At 36.3% G+C, this 23,060-nt stretch overlaps 1 protein-coding gene across 1 annotated transcript in view; it reads right to left on the reverse strand.

Moving 5' to 3' along the window:
• hk2 (hexokinase 2) overlaps positions 1-23,060 on the reverse strand; it is a 58,158-nt gene that overhangs the window by 22,700 nt on the left and 12,398 nt on the right. The window contains exons 4-5 of the mRNA XM_062543128.1: positions 489-608; positions 2-97 (exon numbers count right to left, since the gene is read on the reverse strand). Coding sequence (XP_062399112.1) covers positions 2-97; positions 489-608 — 216 coding nt within the window. The remainder of the gene's footprint in view (position 1; positions 98-488; positions 609-23,060) is intronic.

The raw sequence follows: 23,060 nt of genomic DNA on the forward strand, positions 1-23,060 counted from the left end.
CCCCTCTCCTCTTAATGGCTGCTCTTAGCATGGTGACAACATCTTTGCCTTCAACACCGCTAGCCTTAAACCCCTTGGTCCATGACACCAGGATACTCTGCAATGAAAAAAAAATGATTCATTCAATGCAAAGAAAGTACTGTGAGCAAAACAATAGCAGTCATTGTTGTTGACAGCAACAACTGTCATTGAGAAAATGACAAGCATGTTGCTGTCTGCATAGCTGATGGAGTGATTAATATCACTGTCAGGGTATGGCAGTCCCATCAGTTTGTTTGATCACTTAACATTTTCATCATGTGTGATTGAAAGTCATGTTAAAGGGCATCTCGCTGCTGAAAATGCCTCACAGGGACTAAAACCTTTCTTTCATTAATGCGATATACAAATACAAACACATGATCAGTGAAGTTGCCAGAAGTTGCCAGAAATCCTTGAATTTAGCTTTAATTTAAAACCCAGCCTGTCACTCTGTTCCTGCTGCTCACCTCGTCCAGTTTGGTCTGGTGACAGGGGAAGGAGAATGTGAAGCCAAGTGGAAGCTTCTTGTCTTTGATCCCCAGCTTCTCTAGGAAAGTGGCCAGACACTCAACGATGTGGTCAAAAAGCTGCAATTGTTTTTTTTAAATCATTATTATTTAGACACATACAAAAGGCAATTTCCTACAGAAAAATATGCCTATATCAGTAACTGATTGCTAATAATAGTAATAATAATTACAGTGCATGAAAATGCACTGTACTGTTATTCCAAGTCTTCTTCCGCAACTTCTTCTTCTTATTACAGTGCATGAAAATGCACTGTACTGTTCTTCCTATTCTTCTTATTATTACAGTGCATGAAAATGCACTGTACTGTTCTTCCTAGTATTCTTCTTATTACAGTGCATGAAAATGCACTGTACTGTTCTTCCTAGGCTTCTTATTATTACAGTGCATGAAAATGCACTGTACTGTTCTTCCTAGGCTTCTTATTATAGTGCATGAAAATGCACTATACTGTTATTCCAAGTCTTCTTATTATTACAGTGCATGAAAATGCACTGTACTGTTCTTCCTCGGTCTTCTTCTTCTTCTTCTTATTACAGTGCATGAAAATGCACTGTACTGTTCTTCCAAGTCTTCTTCCGCAACTTCTTATTATTACAGTGCATGAAAATGCACTGTACTGTTCTTCCTATTCTTCTTATTATTAAACTTCTTCTAACGCTCGCAATTCAGCTTCAACCGTTTAACGTAGAAACTTCATTCAAACTTTGTTGCGTAGGTCTTGCTTATGCCATATGTGCTTTGTATTTTTCAACTTTGTAACTTTTATACTTTTTAAACTATTAGTTAAAAACTATCACCATTTCCCCCATAGACTTAACATTGCTCATTATGACATCACGGCAGCAATTAGAATGTTACCCCAGCTGGTCAGCCACCTGGGCACCAACTGTCAGTTTCTCTCAGGCTCCTCTCTGAAGACTACATATTCTGTTCCCCTGTATCCTCTGCGCACAACAGTATCAAAATAAGTCCTCCTAATTCCATCCAACTTTATATCCATTCATCTTCTTCAAACCATTCACTCATCCACCCATTCTAAACAGTCTGCCTATCAACAACATCAATTAGATGCTCTACATTGAACTTTTAAACAATCTACTCTGTCTCAGGCTGGCTCTCTTAAGACTAGCCAGTTAAATTGATTACACCTGTATCTGTATCCACTACTCTCAGTAGAGAGCTGTGTCTCTCCATTCTACAAGAATATAAGGCACATTCCATCCAACATTCTATCCATTCATCTTCTTCAGACCATTCACTCATCCACCCATTTAACTGTCTATCAACATCTATTAAACAATCTGTCTATCAACATCCATTAAACTCTCTGTCTATCAACATTAATTAGACTATCTACATTCAACTTTTAAATTATTTACTCTGTCTCAGGCTTTAAGATACTCTGGCTCTCTTAAGACTAGCCAGTTAAATTGATTACACCTGTGTCAACTACTCTCAGAGAGCTGTATCAGTGTCTCTCTTAACAAGAATATAAGGCACATTCCATCCAACCTTCTATCCATTCATCTTCTTCAGACCATTCACTCATCCACCCATTAAACTGTCAATCAATATCTATTAAACAATCTGCCTATCAACATCCATTAAACATTCTATCTATCAACATTAATTAGACTATCTACATACAACTTTTAAAGTATTTACTGTGGGTCCCTCTCAAGCAGCGTTTATATGTCCTCCCTAGCTCCTCGATCCTCAATGATCTACATAAAGAAAGATAGAAGAAGGGCTAGACTATCCCATTGTTGCCGCTCCATCATTCTTTATGTAGATCAGTGAGGAGCGAGAGAGGACGCGTAAACGCTATGAGAAGCACCTTCTGTCTCAGGCTTTAAGCATACAATCTCATTAAGACTACAGATCCTGTTTCACTACTTCCTCTGTCCACAACTGTTTCAAAATAAAGGTCCTCACTGCAATAATACACTATTAAATCATTTAACCATTGAAACTACTCAACTATTGAACTGTTCAACCATTCCAACTGTCAGTTATCATCCACTATGCCTCCAGTCAACTACATGAAACCTCCATGTACCTAGCAACCAACATAGCAACCATTAAAACGTGTTTATGACCGTTTCCATAGCAACCAACATGATTATACTGCAGTAACTTCTTGTTTCCTGATAGTGGCCACCATGGATACCCTAGCAACAAATGTTTCAAAATAAAAGTCCTCACTAGCAAGTTAGCTAGTTACCATGGTTAGCATAGTTAGCATTGTTAACATAGTTAGCATTTTTAGCATAACTGCAAAAAATCATCAACTAAGTTAGATAATCAACCTGGTTAGCATTGTTAGCAAATTTAGCATTGTTAACATAGTTAGCATTTTTAACATTACTGCTAGAAATCATCGGTTAAGTTAGCTAATCAACCTGGTTAGCATTGTTAGCATTGCTAGCATAGTAAGCATTTTTAGCGTAACTGCTAGAAATCATTAGCTAAGTTAGCTAATCAACATTTTAACATGAATAGAAATCATTAGTTAAGTTAGAACTGGAACGTTTCATCTTTAAACTGTCTACCTTCACACTATCAACTCTCTGTAAACTATGCAACCACCATGTTTACCCTAGCTACACCTTAGTAACCATATCTACATTATCGATCTATTTTTGCATTTTCATGCACTGGTAATTCCTTGGAATTGCATTTCTAGTTCTTCTTCTAACGCACGCAATTCAGCTTGAACCGTTTAACGTAGAAACTTCATTCAAACGTTGTTGCGTAGGTCTTGCTTATGCCATGTGTGCTTTGTATTTTTCAACTTTGTAACTTTTATACTTTTTAAACTATTAGTTAAAAACTATTACAATTTCCCCCATAGACTTAACATTGCTCATTATGACATCACGGCAGCAATTAGAATCTTACGCCAGGTGGCCGGCCACCTGGGCACCAACTGTCAGTTTCTCTGGCTTTAAGCATACAGTCTCTCAGAAGACTACATATCCTGTTAACTGTTTCCTCTGTCCACAACTGTTTCAAAATAAAAGTCCTCACTGCAATAACACACTATTAAATCATTTAACCATTGAAACTACTCAACTATTGAACTGTTCAACCATTCCAACTGTCAGTTATCATCCACTATGCCTCCAGTCAACTACATGAAACCTCCATGTACCTAGCAACCAACATAGCAACCATTAAAATTAAGTGTTTATGACCGTTTCCATAGCAACCAACATGATTATACTGCAGTAACTTCTTGTTTATTGATAGTGGCCACCATGGATACCCTAGCAACAAATGTTTCAAAATAAAAGTCCTCACTAACAAGTTAGCATGGTTAGCATTGTTAGCATAGTTAGCATTTTTAGCATAACTGCAAAAAAGCATCAACTAAGTTAGCTAATCAACCTGGTTAGCATTATTAGCAAATTTAACATTGTTAGCATAGTTAGCATTTTTAGCATTACTGCTAGAAATCATCGGTTAAGTTAGCTAATCAACCTGGTTAGCATTGTTAGTAAAGTTAGCATTGCTAGCATAGTTAGCATTTTTAGCGTAACTGCTAGAAATCATTACCTAAGTTAGCTAATCAACATTTTAACATGGATAGAAATCATTAGTTAAGTTAGAGCTGGAATGTTTCATCTTTAAACTGTCTACCTTCACCCTATCAACTCTCTGTAAACTTTGCAACCACCATGTTTACCCTAGCTACACCTTAGTAACCATATCTAAATTATCTATCTATTTTTGCATTTTCATGCACTGGTAATTCCTTGGAATTGCATTTCTAGTTCCACTACTTCTTCTAACGCTCGCAATTCATCTTGAACCGTTTAACGTAGAAACTTGATTCAAACTTTGCTACGTAGGTCTTACTAAGGAGACCTGTGCAATGTATTTTTCAACTTTGTAACTTTTATACTTTTTAAACTATAAATTAAAAACTATTAAACATTTCCCCATAGACTTAACATGGCTCATTATGACATCACGGCAGCAATTAGAATGTTACCCCAGCTTGTCAGCCACCTGGGCACCAACTGTCAGTTTCTCTCAGGCTTTAAGCAGACAATCTCTCTGAAGACTACATATGTGACCCTGTAAAGCGGAACCAGTCGTTTCGGTAAAATTAATTAAATTAAGTTATTGTGCTCACGTGAACGGCCATAAACTAAGCTTTCCAACGATATGTATATCGAGGGTATTACACAAATTATCGCTAAGATAACAGCATCCAAAGTTGACATGGTTCTCCTGTCACGATATGCCAGAAGAGGAGAAATCACCTTTTTAAGCGGCGCGTGCACAACGGGAATGACAGCAAATGTGTTGAATCTTCGCCGGGTTTAACAGTCAAAACGTATGTTTTTCCGTGAAATGCGTTCACGATATGAAACTGTAGACTGTATACAATCGAATTAGGCGAAAACGTGAAATTCAACATTTTAACCCGGAAGTTTGTTATTGTTGATTTTCTCAAAATAACGTTGTGCGCAAAACGACTGATTTCGCTATGAATGGTCACATATTATGTTCCACTGTATCCTCTGCGCACAACAGTATCAAAATAAGTCCTCCTAATTCCATCCAACTTTATATCCATTCATCTTCTTCAAACCATTCACTCATCCACCCATTCTAAACAGTCTGCCTATCAACAACATCAATTAGATGCTCTACATTCAACTTTTAAACAATCTACTCTGTCTCAGGCTGGCTCTCTAGCCAGTTAAATTGATTACACCTGTATCTGTATCCACTACTCTCAGTAGAGAGCTGTGTCTCTCCATTCTACAAGAATATAAGGCACATTCCATCCAACATTCTATCCATTCATCTTCTTCAGACCATTCACTCATCCACCCATTAAACTGTCTATCAACATCTATTAAACAATCTGTCTATCAACATCCATTAAACTCTCTGTCTATCAACATTAATTAGACTATCTACATTCAACTTTTAAATTATTTACTGTCTCAGGCTTTAAGAGTACACTCTGGCTCTCTTAAGACTAGCCAGTTAAATTGATTACACCTGTGTCAACTACTCTCAGAGAGCTGTATCAGTGTCTCTCTTAACAAGAATATAAGGCACATTCCATCCAACCTTCTATCCATTCATCTTCTTCAGACCATTCACTCATCCACCCATTAAACTGTCAATCAATATCTATTAAACAATCTGCCTATCAACATCCATTAAACATTCTGTCTATCAACATTAATTAGACTATCTACATACAACTTTTAAAGTATTTACTGTGGGTCCCTCTCAAGCAGCGTTTATATGTCCTCCCTCGCTCCTCGATCCTCAATGATCTACATAAAGAAAGATAGAAGAGGGGCTAGACTATCCCATTGTTGCCGCTCCATCATTCTTTATGTAGATCAGTGAGGAGCGAGAGAGGATCGCGTAAACGCTATATGAGAGGCACCTTCTGTCTCAGGCTTTAAGCATACAATCTCATTAAGACTACAGATCCTGTTTCACTACTTCCTCTGTCCACAACTGTTTCAAAATAAAGGTCCTCACTGCAATAATACACTATTAAATCATTTAACCATTGAAACTACTCAACTATTGAACTGTTCAACCATTCCAACTGTCAGTTATCATCCACTATGCCTCCAGTCAACTACATGAAACCTCCATGTACCTAGCAACCAACATAGCAACCATTAAAATTAAGTGTTTATGATCGCTTCCATAGCAACCAACATGATTATACTGCAGTAACTTCTTGTTTCCTGATAGTGGCCACCATGGATACCCTAGCAGCAAATGTTTCAAAATAAAAGTCCTCACTAGCAAGTTAGCTAGTTAGCATGGTTAGCATAGTTAACATTGTTAGCATAGTTAGCATTTTTAGCATAACTGCAAAAAATTATCAACTAAGTTAGCTAATCAACCTGGTTAGCATTGTTAGCAAATTTAGCATTGTTAGCATAGTTAGCATTTTTAGCATTACTGCTAGAAATCATCGGTTAAGTTAGCTAATCAACCTGGTTAGCATTGTAAGTAAAGTTAGCATTGCTAGCATAATTAGCATTTTTAACGTAACTGCTAGAAATCATTAGCTAAGTTAGCTAATCAACATTTTAACATTAATAGAAATCATTAGTTAAGTTAGAACTGGAATGTTTCATCTTTAAACAGTCTATCTTCACACTATCAACTCTCTGTAAACTATGCAACCACCATGTTTACCCTAGCTACACCTTAGTAACCATATCTACATTATCTATCTATATCTGCATTTTCATGCACTGGTAATTCCTTGGAATTGCATTTCTAGTTATTCTACTTCTTCTAACGCACGCAAATCAGCTAGAACCGTTTAACGTAGAAACTTCATTCAAACTGCGTTACGTAGGTCTTACTTAGGACATGTGTGCTATGACTTTTCAACTTTGTAACTTTTATACTTTTTAAACTATTAGTTAAAAACTATTACAATTTCCCCCATAGACTTAACATTGCTCATTATGACATCACGGCAGCAATTAGAATCTTACGCCAGGTGGCCGGCCACCTGGGCACCAACTGTCAGTTTCTCTGGCTTTAAGCATACAGTCTCTCAGAAGACTACATATCCTGTTCACTGTTTCCTCTGTCCACAACCGTTTCAAAATAAAAGTCCTCAGTGCAATAATACACCATTAAATCATTTAACCATTGAAACTACTCAACTATTGAACTGTTCAACCATTCCAACTGTCAGTTATCATCCACTATGCCTCCAGTCAACTACATGAAACCTCCATGTACCTAGCAACCAACATAGCAACCATTAAAATTAAGTGTTTATGACCGTTTCCATAGCAACCGACATGATTATACTGCAGTAACTTCTTGTTTCCTGATAGTGGCCACCATGGATACCCTAGCAACAAATGTTTCAAAATAAAAGTCCTCACTAGCAAGTTAGCTAGTTAGCATGGTTAGCGTAAGCTAGTTAGCATGGTTTGCATAGTTAGCATTGTTAGCATAGTTAGCATTTTTAGCATAACTGCTAGAAATCATCGGTTAAGTTAGCTAATCAACCTGGTTAGCATTGTTAGTAAAGTAGCATTACTAGCATAATTAACATTTTAGCGTAACTGCTAGCTAAGTTAGCTAATCAACATTTTAACATGAATAGAAATCATTAGCTGTTAGAACTGGAATGTTTCATCTTTAAACTGTCTACCTTCACACTATCAACTCTCTGTAAACTATGCAACCACCATGTTTACGCTAGCTACACCTTAGTAACCATATCTACATTATCTATCTATTTTTGCATTTTCATGCACTGGTAATTCCTTGGAATTGCATTTCTAGTTATTATTCTTCTTCTAACGCACGCAATTCAGCTTCAACCGTTTAACGTAGAAACTTCATTCAAACGTTGTTGCGTAGGTCTTGCTTATGCCATGCCTGCTTTGTATTTTTCAACTTTGTAACTTTTATACTTTTTAAACTATTAGTTAAAAACTATTACAATTCCCCCCATAGACTTAACATTGCTCATTATGACATCACTGCAGCAATTAGAATCTTACGCCAGGTGGCCGGCCACCTGGGCACCAACTGTCAGTTTCTCTGGCTTTAAGCATACAGTCTCTCAGAAGACTACATATCCTGTTAACTGTTTCCTCTGTCCACAACTGTTTCAAAATAAAAGTCCTCACTGCAATAATACACTATTAAATCATTTAACCATTGAAATTACTCAACTATTGAACTGTTCAACCATTCCAACTGTCAGTTATCATCCACTATGCCTCCAGTCAACTACACGAAACCTCCATGTACCTAGCAACCAACATAGCAACCATTAAAATTAAGTGTTTATGACCGTTTCCATAGCAACCAACATGATTATACTGCAGTAACTTCTTGTTTCCTGATAGTGGCCACCATGGATACCCTAGCAACAAATGTTTCAAAATAAAAGTCCTCACTAGCAAGTTAGCTAGTTAGCATGGTTAGCATAGTTAGCATTTTTAGCATAACTGCAAAAAATCATCAACTAAGTTAGCTAATCAACCTGGTTAGCATTGTTAGCAAATTTAGCATTGTTAGCATAGTTAGCATTTTTAATATTGCTGCTAGAAATCATTGGTTAAGTTAGCTAATCAACCTGGTTAGCATTGTTATTAAAGTTAGCATTGCTAGCATAATTAGCATTTTTAACGTAACTGCTAGAAATCATTAGCTAAGTTAGCTAATCAACATTTTAACATGAATAGAAATCATTAGTTAAGTTAGAACTGGAATGTTTCATCTTTAAACAGTCTACCTTCACACTATCAACTCTCTGTAAACTATGCAACCACCATGTTTACCCTAGCTACACCTTAGTAACCATATCTACATTATCTATCTTTTTCTGCATTTTCATGCACTGGTAATTCCTTGGAATTGCATTTCTAGTTATTAAACTTCTTCTTCTAACGCAGCCAATTCAGCTTCAACCGTTTAACGTAGAAACTTCATTCAAACGTTGTTGCGTAGGTCTTGCTTATGCCATGCCTGCTTTGTATTTTTCAACTTTGTAACTTTTATACTTTTTAAACTATTAGTTAAAAACTATTACAATTTCCCCCATAGACTTAACATTGCTCATTATGACATCACGGCAGCAATTAGAATCTTAGGCCAGGTGGCCGGCCACCTGGGCACCAACTGTCAGTTTCTCTGGCTTTAAGCATACAGTCTCTCAGAAGACTACATATCCTGTTAACTGTTTCCTCTGTCCACAACTGTTTCAAAATAAAAGTCCTCACTGCAATAATACACTATTAAATCATTTAACCATTGAAACTACTCAACTATTGAACTGTTCAACCATTCCAACTGTCAATTATCATCCACTATGCCTCCAATCAACTACATGAAACCTCCATGTACCTAGCAACCAACATAGCAACCATTAAAATTAAGTGTTTATGACCGTTTCCATAGCAACCAACATGATTATACTGCAGTAACTTCTTGTTTCCTGATAGTGGCCACCATGGATACCCTAGCAACAAATGTTTCAAAAAAAGTCCTCACTAGCAAGTTAGCTAGTTAGCATAGTTAGCATTTTTAGCATAACTGCAAAAAATCATCAACTAAGTTAGCTAATCAACCTGGTTAGCATTGTTAGCAAATTTAGCATTGTTAGCATAGTTAGCATTTTTAGCATTGCTGCTAGAAATCATTGGTTAAGTTAGCTAATCAACCTGGTTAGCATTGTTAGTAAAGTTAGCATTGCTAGCATAATTAGCATTTTTAGCGTAACTGCTAGAAATCATTAGCTAAGTTAGCTAATCAACATTTTAACATGAATAGAAATCATTAGTTAAGTTAGAACTGGAATGTTTCATCTTTAAACAGTCTACCTTCACACTATCAACTCTCTGTAAACTATGCAACCACCATGTTTACCCTAGCTACACCTTAGTAACCAAATCTACATTATCTATCTTTTTCTGCATTTTCATGCACTGGTAATTCCTTGGAATTGCATTTCTAGTTATTCCACTACTTCTTCTAACGCTCGCAATTCAGCTTGAACTGTTTAACGTAGAAGCTTGATTCAAACTTTGCTACGTAGGTCTTACTTAGGAGACCTGTGGAATATATTTTTCAACTTTGTAACTTTTATACTTTTTAAAATATGAATTAAAAACTATTAAAAATGTCCCCATAGACTTAACATTGCTCATTATGACATCACGGCAGCAATTAGAATGTTACGCCAGGTGGCCAGTCCAGGTGCAGCAGCTCTCTCTCTCTCTCTCAGGCTACATACACTGGCTCTCTTGAGACTACATTTTCTGTTCCCCTGTATCAACATAAGTCTTCCTAATTCCATCCAACTTTCTATCCATTCATCTTCTTCAAACCATTCACTCATCCACCCATTCTAAACAGTCTGCCTATCAACATCAATCAGACAATCTACATTAAACTTTTAAACAATCTACTCTGGCTCAGGCTTTAAGCACACACTGTGGCTCTCTTAAGACTAGCCAGTTAAATTGATTACACCTGTATCTGTATCCACTACTCTCAGTAGAGAGCTGTGTCTCTCCATTCTACAAGAATATAAGGCACATTCCATCCAACTTTCTATCCATTCATCTTCTTCAGACCATTCACTCATCCACCCATTAAACTGTCTATCAACATCCATTAAACTCTCTGTCTATCAACATTAATTAGACTATCTACATTCAACTTTTAAATGATTTACTCTGTCTCAGGCTTTAAGCATACTCTGGCTCTCTTAAGACTAGCCAGTTAAATTGATTACACCTGTATCAACTGTCAGTTTCTCTGGCTTTAAGCATACAATCTCTCTGAAGACTACATATCCTGTTAACTGTTTGCTCTGTCCACAACTGTTTCAAAATAAAAGTCCTCACTGCAATAATACACTATTAAATCATTTAACCATTGAAACTACTCAACTATTTAACTGTTCAACCATTCCAACTGTCAGTTATCATCAACTATGCCTCCAGTCAACTACATGAAACCTCCATGTACCTAGCAACCAACATAGCAACCATTGAAATTAAGCGTTTATGACCGTTTCCATAGCAACCAACATGATTATACTGCAGTAACTTCTTGTTTATTGATAGTGGCCACCATGGATACCCTAGCAACAAATGTTTCAAAATAAAAGTCCTCACTAACAAGTTAGCATGGTTAGCATTGTTAGCATAGTTAGCATTTTTAGCATAACTGCAAAAAAGCATCAACTAAGTTAGCTAATCAACCTGGTTAGCATTATTAGCAAATTTAACATTGTTAGCATAGTTAGCATTTTTAGCATTACTGCTAGAAATCATCGGTTAAGTTAGCTAATCAACCTGGTTAGCATTGTTAGTAAAGTTAGCATTGCTATCATAATTAGCATTTTTAGCGTAACTGCTAGAAATCATTACCTAAGTTAGCTAATCAACATTTTAACATGGATAGAAATCATTAGTTAAGTTAGAGCTGGAATGTTTCATCTTTAAACTGTCTACCTTCACCCTATCAACTCTCTGTAAACTTTGCAACCACCATGTTTACCCTAGCTACACCTTAGTAACCATATCTAAATTATCTATCTATTTTTGCATTTTCATGCACTGGTAATTCCTTGGAATTGCATTTCTAGTTCCACTACTTCTTCTAACGCTCGCAATTCATCTTGAACCGTTTAACGTAGAAACTTGATTCAAACTTTGCTACGTAGGTCTTACTAAGGAGACCTGTGCAATGTATTTTTCAACTTTGTAACTTTTATACTTTTTAAACTATAAATTAAAAACTATTAAACATTTCCCCATAGACTTAACATGGCTCATTATGACATCACGGCAGCAATTAGAATGTTACCCCAGCTTGTCAGCCACCTGGGCACCAACTGTCAGTTTCTCTCAGGCTTTAAGCAGACAATCTCTCTGAAGACTACATATGTGACCCTGTAAAGCGGAACCAGTCGTTTCGGTAAAATTAATTAAATTAAGTTATTGTGCTCACGTGAACGGCCATAAACTAAGCTTTCCAACGATATGTATATCGAGGGTATTACACAAATTATCGCTAAGATAACAGCATCCAAAGTTGACATGGTTCTCCTGTCACGATATGCCAGAAGAGGAGAAATCACCTTTTTAAGCGGCGCGTGCACAACGGGAATGACAGCAAATGTGTTGAATCTTCGCCGGGTTTAACAGTCAAAACGTATGTTTTTCCGTGAAATGCGTTCACGATATGAAACTGTAGACTGTATACAATCGAATTAGGCGAAAACGTGAAATTCAACATTTTAACCCGGAAGTTTGTTATTGTTGATTTTCTCAAAATAACGTTGTGCGCAAAACGACTGATTTCGCTATGAATGGTCACATATTATGTTCCACTGTATCCTCTGCGCACAACAGTATCAAAATAAGTCCTCCTAATTCCATCCAACTTTATATCCATTCATCTTCTTCAAACCATTCACTCATCCACCCATTCTAAACAGTCTGCCTATCAACAACATCAATTAGATGCTCTACATTCAACTTTTAAACAATCTACTCTGTCTCAGGCTGGCTCTCTAGCCAGTTAAATTGATTACACCTGTATCTGTATCCACTACTCTCAGTAGAGAGCTGTGTCTCTCCATTCTACAAGAATATAAGGCACATTCCATCCAACATTCTATCCATTCATCTTCTTCAGACCATTCACTCATCCACCCATTAAACTGTCTATCAACATCTATTAAACAATCTGTCTATCAACATCCATTAAACTCTCTGTCTATCAACATTAATTAGACTATCTACATTCAACTTTTAAATTATTTACTGTCTCAGGCTTTAAGAGTACACTCTGGCTCTCTTAAGACTAGCCAGTTAAATTGATTACACCTGTGTCAACTACTCTCAGAGAGCTGTATCAGTGTCTCTCTTAACAAGAATATAAGGCACATTCCATCCAACCTTCTATCCATTCATCTTCTTCAGACCATTCACTCATCCACCCATTAAACTGTCAATCAATATCTATTAAACAATCTGCCTATCAACATCCATTAAACATTCTGTCTATCAACATTAATTAGACTATCTACATACAACTTTTAAAGTATTTACTGTGGGTCCCTCTCAAGCAGCGTTTATATGTCCTCCCTCGCTCCTCGATCCTCAATGATCTACATAAAGAAAGATAGAAGAGGGGCTAGACTATCCCATTGTTGCCGCTCCATCATTCTTTATGTAGATCAGTGAGGAGCGAGAGAGGATCGCGTAAACGCTATATGAGAGGCACCTTCTGTCTCAGGCTTTAAGCATACAATCTCATTAAGACTACAGATCCTGTTTCACTACTTCCTCTGTCCACAACTGTTTCAAAATAAAGGTCCTCACTGCAATAATACACTATTAAATCATTTAACCATTGAAACTACTCAACTATTGAACTGTTCAACCATTCCAACTGTCAGTTATCATCCACTATGCCTCCAGTCAACTACATGAAACCTCCATGTACCTAGCAACCAACATAGCAACCATTAAAATTAAGTGTTTATGATCGCTTCCATAGCAACCAACATGATTATACTGCAGTAACTTCTTGTTTCCTGATAGTGGCCACCATGGATACCCTAGCAGCAAATGTTTCAAAATAAAAGTCCTCACTAGCAAGTTAGCTAGTTAGCATGGTTAGCATAGTTAACATTGTTAGCATAGTTAGCATTTTTAGCATAACTGCAAAAAATTATCAACTAAGTTAGCTAATCAACCTGGTTAGCATTGTTAGCAAATTTAGCATTGTTAGCATAGTTAGCATTTTTAGCATTACTGCTAGAAATCATCGGTTAAGTTAGCTAATCAACCTGGTTAGCATTGTAAGTAAAGTTAGCATTGCTAGCATAATTAGCATTTTTAACGTAACTGCTAGAAATCATTAGCTAAGTTAGCTAATCAACATTTTAACATTAACAGAAATCATTAGTTAAGTTAGAACTGGAATGTTTCATCTTTAAACAGTCTATCTTCACACTATCAACTCTCTGTAAACTATGCAACCACCATGTTTACCCTAGCTACACCTTAGTAACCATATCTACATTATCTATCTATATCTGCATTTTCATGCACTGGTAATTCCTTGGAATTGCATTTCTAGTTATTCTACTTCTTCTAACGCACGCAAATCAGCTAGAACCGTTTAACGTAGAAACTTCATTCAAACTGCGTTACGTAGGTCTTACTTAGGACATGTGTGCTATGACTTTTCAACTTTGTAACTTTTATACTTTTTAAACTATTAGTTAAAAACTATTACAATTTCCCCCATAGACTTAACATTGCTCATTATGACATCACGGCAGCAATTAGAATCTTACGCCAGGTGGCCGGCCACCTGGGCACCAACTGTCAGTTTCTCTGGCTTTAAGCATACAGTCTCTCAGAAGACTACATATCCTGTTCACTGTTTCCTCTGTCCACAACCGTTTCAAAATAAAAGTCCTCAGTGCAATAATACACCATTAAATCATTTAACCATTGAAACTACTCAACTATTGAACTGTTCAACCATTCCAACTGTCAGTTATCATCCACTATGCCTCCAGTCAACTACATGAAACCTCCATGTACCTAGCAACCAACATAGCAACCATTAAAATTAAGTGTTTATGACCGTTTCCATAGCAACCGACATGATTATACTGCAGTAACTTCTTGTTTCCTGATAGTGGCCACCATGGATACCCTAGCAACAAATGTTTCAAAATAAAAGTCCTCACTAGCAAGTTAGCTAGTTAGCATGGTTAGCGTAAGCTAGTTAGCATGGTTTGCATAGTTAGCATTGTTAGCATAGTTAGCATTTTTAGCATAACTGCTAGAAATCATCGGTTAAGTTAGCTAATCAACCTGGTTAGCATTGTTAATAAAGTAGCATTACTAGCATAATTAACATTTTAGCGTAACTGCTAGCTAAGTTAGCTAATCAACATTTTAACATGAATAGAAATCATTAGCTGTTAGAACTGGAATGTTTCATCTTTAAACTGTCTACCTTCACACTATCAACTCTCTGTAAACTATGCAACCACCATGTTTACGCTAGCTACACCTTAGTAACCATATCTACATTATCTATCTATTTTTGCATTTTCATGCACTGGTAATTCCTTGGAATTGCATTTCTAGTTATTATTCTTCTTCTAACGCACGCAATTCAGCTTCAACCGTTTAACGTAGAAACTTCATTCAAACGTTGTTGCGTAGGTCTTGCTTATGCCATGCCTGCTTTGTATTTTTCAACTTTGTAACTTTTATACTTTTTAAACTATTAGTTAAAAACTATTACAATTCCCCCCATAGACTTAACATTGCTCATTATGACATCACTGCAGCAATTAGAATCTTACGCCAGGTGGCCGGCCACCTGGGCACCAACTGTCAGTTTCTCTGGCTTTAAGCATACAGTCTCTCAGAAGACTACATATCCTGTTAACTGTTTCCTCTGTCCACAACTGTTTCAAAATAAAAGTCCTCACTGCAATAATACACTATTAAATCATTTAACCATTGAAATTACTCAACTATTGAACTGTTCAACCATTCCAACTGTCAGTTATCATCCACTATGCCTCCAGTCAACTACACGAAACCTCCATGTACCTAGCAACCAACATAGCAACCATTAAAATTAAGTGTTTATGACCGTTTCCATAGCAACCAACATGATTATACTGCAGTAACTTCTTGTTTCCTGATAGTGGCCACCATGGATACCCTAGCAACAAATGTTTCAAAATAAAAGTCCTCACTAGCAAGTTAGCTAGTTAGCATGGTTAGCATAGTTAGCATTTTTAGCATAACTGCAAAAAATCATCAACTAAGTTAGCTAATCAACCTGGTTAGCATTGTTAGCAAATTTAGCATTGTTAGCATAGTTAGCATTTTTAATATTGCTGCTAGAAATCATTGGTTAAGTTAGCTAATCAACCTGGTTAGCATTGTTATTAAAGTTAGCATTGCTAGCATAATTAGCATTTTTAACGTAACTGCTAGAAATCATTAGCTAAGTTAGCTAATCAACATTTTAACATGAATAGAAATCATTAGTTAAGTTAGAACTGGAATGTTTCATCTTTAAACAGTCTACCTTCACACTATCAACTCTCTGTAAACTATGCAACCACCATGTTTACCCTAGCTACACCTTAGTAACCATATCTACATTATCTATCTTTTTCTGCATTTTCATGCACTGGTAATTCCTTGGAATTGCATTTCTAGTTATTACAGTGCATGAAAATGCACTGTACTGTTCTTCCTAGGCTTTTTATTCTTCTTCTAACGCACGCAATTCAGCTTGAACCGTTTAACGTAGAAACTTCATTCAAACTTTGTTGCGTAGGTCTCGCTTATGCCATGTGTGCTTTGTATTTTTTAACTTTGTAACTGTTATACTTTTTAAACTATGAATTAAAAAACGATTTCCCCATAGATTTAACATTGAGCTATTTCCCCATAGACTTAACATTGCTCATTATGACATCACGGCAGCAATTAGAATGTTACGCCAGGTGGCCAGTCCAGGTGCAGCAGCTCTCTCTCTCTCTCTCAGGCTTTAACTGGCTCTCTTGAGACTACATCTTCTGTTCCCCTGTATCAACAGTATCAACATAAGTCTTCCTAATTCCATCCAACTTTCTATCCATTCATCTTCTTCAAACCATTCACTCATCCACCCATTCTAAACAGTCTGCCTATCAACATCAATTAGACGATCTATATTCAACTTTTAAACAATCTACTCTGTCTCTGGCTCTCTAAAGACTAGCCAGTTAAATTGATTACACCTGTATCTGTATCCACTACTCTCAGTAGAGAGCTGTGTATCTCCATTCTACAAGAATATAAGGCACATTCCATCCAACTTTCTATCCATTCATCTTCTTCAGACCATTCACTCATCCACCCATTAAACTGTCTATTAACATCTATTAAACAATCTGCCTATCAACGCCCATTAAACTCTCTGTCTATCAACATTAATTAGACTATCTACATACAACTTTCAAAGTATTTACTGTGGGTGCCTCTCAAGCAGCGTTTATATGTCCTCCCTCGCTCCTCGATCCTCAATGATCTACATAAAGAAAGATAGAAAAAGGCCTAGACTATCCCATTGTTGCCGCTCCATCATTCTTTATGTAGATCAGTGAGGATCGAGGAGCGAGAGAGGGCGCGTAAACGCTATATGAGAGGCACCTTCTGTCTCAGGCTTTAAGCATACAATCTCATTAAGACTACATATCCTGTTAACTGTTTCCTTTTTCCACAACTGTTTCAAAATAAAAGTCCTCACTGCAATAATACACTATTAAATCATTTAACCACTGAAACTACTCAACTATTTAACTGTTCAACCATTCCAACTGTCAGTTATCGTCAACTATGCCTCCAGTCAACTAAATGAAACCTCCATGTACCTAGCAACCAACATAGCAACCATTAAAACTAAGCGTTTTTGACAGTTTCCATAGCAACCAACATGATTATACTACAGTAACTTCTTTATTCCTGATAGTGGGCACCATGGATACCCTAGCAACTACTGTTTAAAAATAAAAGTCCTCACTAGCAAGTTAGCATTGTTAGCATTGTTAGCATAGTTAGCATTTTTAGCATAACTGCTAAAAATGATTAGCTAAGTTAGCTAATCAACCTGGTTAGCATTGTTAGCATTGTTAGCATTATTAGCATAGTTAGCATTTTTAGCACAACTGCTAAAATGATTAGCTAAGTTAGCTAATCAACATGGTTAGCATTGTTAACATAGTTAGCAATGTTAGCATAGTTAGCATTTTTAACATTACTGCTAGAAATCATCAGCTAAGTTAACTTATCAACCTGGTTAGCATTGTTAGCATAGTCAACATTTTAGAATACCTGTTAGAAATCATTAGTTAAGTTAGAACAGGAATGTTTAAGCTTTAAAATGTCTACCTTAACACCATCAACTCTCTTTAAACTATGCAACCACCATGTTTACCCTAGCTACACCTTAGTAGCCATATCTACATTTTTTTTGCATTTTCATGCACTGGTAATTCCTTGGAATTGCATTTCTAGTTAAACTTCTTCTTCTAACGCAGCCAATTCAGCTTCAACCGTTTAACGTAGAAACTTCATTCAAACGTTGTTGCGTAGGTCTTGCTTATGCCATGCCTGCTTTGTATTTTTCAACTTTGTAACTTTTATACTTTTTAAACTATTAGTTAAAAACTATTACAATTTCCCCCATAGACTTAACATTGCTCATTATGACATCACGGCAGCAATTAGAATCTTAGGCCAGGTGGCCGGCCACCTGGGCACCAACTGTCAGTTTCTCTGGCTTTAAGCATACAGTCTCTCAGAAGACTACATATCCTGTTAACTGTTTCCTCTGTCCACAACTGTTTCAAAATAAAAGTCCTCACTGCAATAATACACTATTAAATCATTTAACCATTGAAACTACTCAACTATTGAACTGTTCAACCATTCCAACTGTCAATTATCATCCACTATGCCTCCAATCAACTACATGAAACCTCCATGTACCTAGCAACCAACATAGCAACCATTAAAATTAAGTGTTTATGACCGTTTCCATAGCAACCAACATGATTATACTGCAGTAACTTCTTGTTTCCTGATAGTGGCCACCATGGATACCCTAGCAACAAATGTTTCAAAATAAAAGTCCTCACTAGCAAGTTAGCTAGTTAGCATAGTTAGCATTTTTAGCATAACTGCAAAAAATCATCAACTAAGTTAGCTAATCAACCTGGTTAGCATTGTTAGCAAATTTAGCATTGTTAGCATAGTTAGCATTTTTAGCATTGCTGCTAAAAATCATTGGTTAAGTTAGCTAATCAACCTGGTTAGCATTGTTAGTAAAGTTAGCATTGCTAGCATAATTAGCATTTTTAGCGTAACTGCTAGAAATCATTAGCTAAGTTAGCTAATCAACATTTTAACATGAATAGAAATCATTAGTTAAGTTAGAACTGGAATGTTTCATCTTTAAACAGTCTACCTTCACACTATCAACTCTCTGTAAACTATGCAACCACCATGTTTACCCTAGCTACACCTTAGTAACCAAATCTACATTATCTATCTTTTTCTGCATTTTCATGCACTGGTAATTCCTTGGAATTGCATTTCTAGTTATTCCACTACTTCTTCTAACGCTCGCAATTCAGCTTGAACTGTTTAACGTAGAAGCTTGATTCAAACTTTGCTACGTAGGTCTTACTTAGGAGACCTGTGGAATATATTTTTCAACTTTGTAACTTTTATACTTTTTAAAATATGAATTAAAAACTATTAAAAATGTCCCCATAGACTTAACATTGCTCATTATGACATCACGGCAGCAATTAGAATGTTACGCCAGGTGGCCAGTCCAGGTGCAGCAGCTCTCTCTCTCTCTCTCAGGCTACATACACTGGCTCTCTTGAGACTACATTTTCTGTTCCCCTGTATCAACATAAGTCTTCCTAATTCCATCCAACTTTCTATCCATTCATCTTCTTCAAACCATTCACTCATCCACCCATTCTAAACAGTCTGCCTATCAACATCAATCAGACAATCTACATTAAACTTTTAAACAATCTACTCTGGCTCAGGCTTTAAGCACACACTATGGCTCTCTTAAGACTAGCCAGTTAAATTGATTACACCTGTATCTGTATCCACTACTCTCAGTAGAGAGCTGTGTCTCTCCATTCTACAAGAATATAAGGCACATTCCATCCAACTTTCTATCCATTCATCTTCTTCAGACCATTCACTCATCCACCCATTAAACTGTCTATCAACATCCATTAAACTCTCTGTCTATCAACATTAATTAGACTATCTACATTCAACTTTTAAATGATTTACTCTGTCTCAGGCTTTAAGCATACTCTGGCTCTCTTAAGACTAGCCAGTTAAATTGATTACACCTGTATCAACTGTCAGTTTCTCTGGCTTTAAGCATACAATCTCTCTGAAGACTACATATCCTGTTAACTGTTTGCTCTGTCCACAACTGTTTCAAAATAAAAGTCCTCACTGCAATAATACACTATTAAATCATTTAACCATTGAAACTACTCAACTATTTAACTGTTCAACCATTCCAACTGTCAGTTATCATCAACTATGCCTCCAGTCAACTACATGAAACCTCCATGTACCTAACAACCAACATAGCAACCATTGAAATTAAGCGTTTATGACCGTTTCCATAGCAACCAACATGATTATACTGCAGTAACTTCTTGTTTCCTGATAGTGGCCACCATGGATAACCTAACAACAAATGTTTCAAAATAAAAGTCCTCACTAGCAAGTTAGCTAGTTACCATGGTTAGCATAGTTAGCATAACTGCTAGAAATGATTAACTAAGTTAGCTAATCAACCTGGTTAGCATTTTTAACATAGTTAGCATTGTTAACATAGTTAGCATTTTTAGCATAACTGCAAAAAATCATCAACTAAGTTAGCTAATCAACCTGGTTAGCATTGTTAGCAATTTTAGCATTGTTAGCATAGTTAGCATTTTTTAGCATTATTGTTAGAAATCATCAGTTAAGTTAGCTAATCAACCTGGTTAGCATTGTCAATAAAGTTAGCATTGCTAGCATAGTTAGCATATTAAGCATAACTGCTAGAAAGCATTAGCTAAGTTAGCTAATCAACCTGGTTAGCACTGTGAGCATAGTTAGCATAGTTAACATCTTTACCATAACTGCAAGAAATCAGTAGCTAAGTTAACCAATCAACCTGGTTATCAATGTTACATAGTTAACATTTTAACAGGAATAGAAATCATTAGTTAAGTTAGAACTGGAATGTTTCAGCTTTAAACTGTCTACCTTCACACTATCAACTTTCTGTAAACTATGCAACCACCATGTTTACCTTAGCTACACCTTAGTAACCATATCCACATTATCTATCTATTTTTGCATTTTCATGCACTGGTAATTCCTTGGAATTGCATTTCTAGTTATTACAGTGCATGAAAATGCACTGTACTGTTCTTCCTAGTCTTCAACTTCTTCATCTTCTTATTATTACAGTGCATGAAAATGCACTGTACTGTTCTTCCTATTCTTCTTATTATTATTAAACTTCTTCTTCTAACGCTCGCAATTCAGCTTCAACCGTTTAACGTAGAAACTTCATTCAAACGTTGTTGCGTAGGTCTTGCTTATGCCATGTGTGCTTTGTATTTTTCAACTTTGTAACTTTTATACTTTTTAAACTATTAGTTAAAAACTATTACAATTTCCCCCATAGACTTAACATTGCTCATTATGACATCACGGCAGCAATTAGAATCTTAGGCCAGGTGGCCGGCCACCTGGGCACCAACTGTCAGTTTCTCTGGCTTTAAGCATACATTCTCTCAGAAGACTACACATATCCTGTTAAACTGTTTCCTCTGTCCACAACTGTTTCAAAATAAAAGTCCTCACTGCAATAATACACTATTAAATCATTTAACCATTGAAACTACTCAACTATTGAACTGTTCAACCATTCCAACTGTCAGTTATCATCCACTATGCCTCCAGTCAACTACATGAAACCTCCATGTACCTAGCAACCAACATAGCAACCATTGAAATTAAGTGTTTATGACTGTTTCCATAGCAACCAACATGATTATACTGCAGTAACTTCTTGTTTCCTGATAGTGGCCACCAAGGATACCCTAGCAACAAATGTTTCAAAATAAAAGTCCTCACTAGCAAGTTAGCTAGTTAGCATGGTTAGCATAGTTAGCATTGTTAGCATAGTTAGCATTTTTAGCATAACTGCAAAAAATCATCAACTAAGTCAGCTAATCAACCTGGTTAGCATTGTTAACAAATTTAGCATTGTTAACATAGTTAGCATTTTTAGCATTACTGCTAGAAATCATCGGTTAAGTTAGCTAATCAACCTGGTTAGCATTGTTAGTAAAGTAAGCATTGCTAACATAATTAGCATTTTTAACGTAACTGCTAGAAATCATTAGCTAAGTTAGCTAATCAACATTTTAACATGAATAGAAATCATTAGTTAAGTTAGAACTGGAATGTTTCATCTTTAAACTGTCTACCTTCACACTATCAACTCTCTGTAAACTATGCAACCACCATGTTTACCCTAGCTACACCTTAGTAACCATATCTACATTATCTATCTATTTTTGCATTTTCATGCACTGGTAATTCCTTGGAATTGCATTTCTAGTTCTTCTTCTAACGCACGCAATTCAGCTTGAACCGTTTAACGTAGAAACTTCATTCAAACTGTGTTACGTAGATCTTACTTACGCGATGTGGGCTTTGTATATATCAACTTTGTAACTTTTATACTTTTTAAACTATTAGTTAAAAACTATTACAATTTCCCCCATAGACTTAACATTGCTCATTATGACATCACTGCAGCAATTAGAATCTTACGCCAGGTGGCCGGCCACCTGGGCACCAACTGTCAGTTTCTCTGGCTTTAAGCATACAGTCTCTCAGAAGACTACATATCCTGTTAACTGTTTCCTCTGTCCACAACTGTTTCAAAATAAAAGTCCTCACTGAAATAATACACTATTAAATCATTTAACCATTGAAACTACTCAACTATTGAACTGTTCAACCATTCCAACTGTCATTTATCATCCACTATGCCGCCAGTCAACTACATGAAACATCCATGTACCTAGCAACCAACATAGCAACCATTAAAATTAAGTGTTTATGACCGTTTCCATAGCAACCAACATGATTATACTGCAGTAACTTCTTGTTTCCTGATAGTGGCCACCATGGATACCCTAGCAACACATGTTTCAAACTAAAAGTCCTCACTAGCAAGTTAGCTAGTTAGCATGGTTAGCATTGTTAGCATAGTTAGCATTTTTAGCATAACTGCAAAAAATCATCAACTAAGTTAGCTAATCAACCTAGTTAGCATTGTTAGCAAATTTAGCATTGTTA

Source organism: Sardina pilchardus, chromosome 8 (genome assembly GCF_963854185.1).
Source record: "Sardina pilchardus chromosome 8, fSarPil1.1, whole genome shotgun sequence".
Classification (NCBI taxonomy): Eukaryota; Metazoa; Chordata; class Actinopteri; order Clupeiformes; family Clupeidae; genus Sardina; species Sardina pilchardus.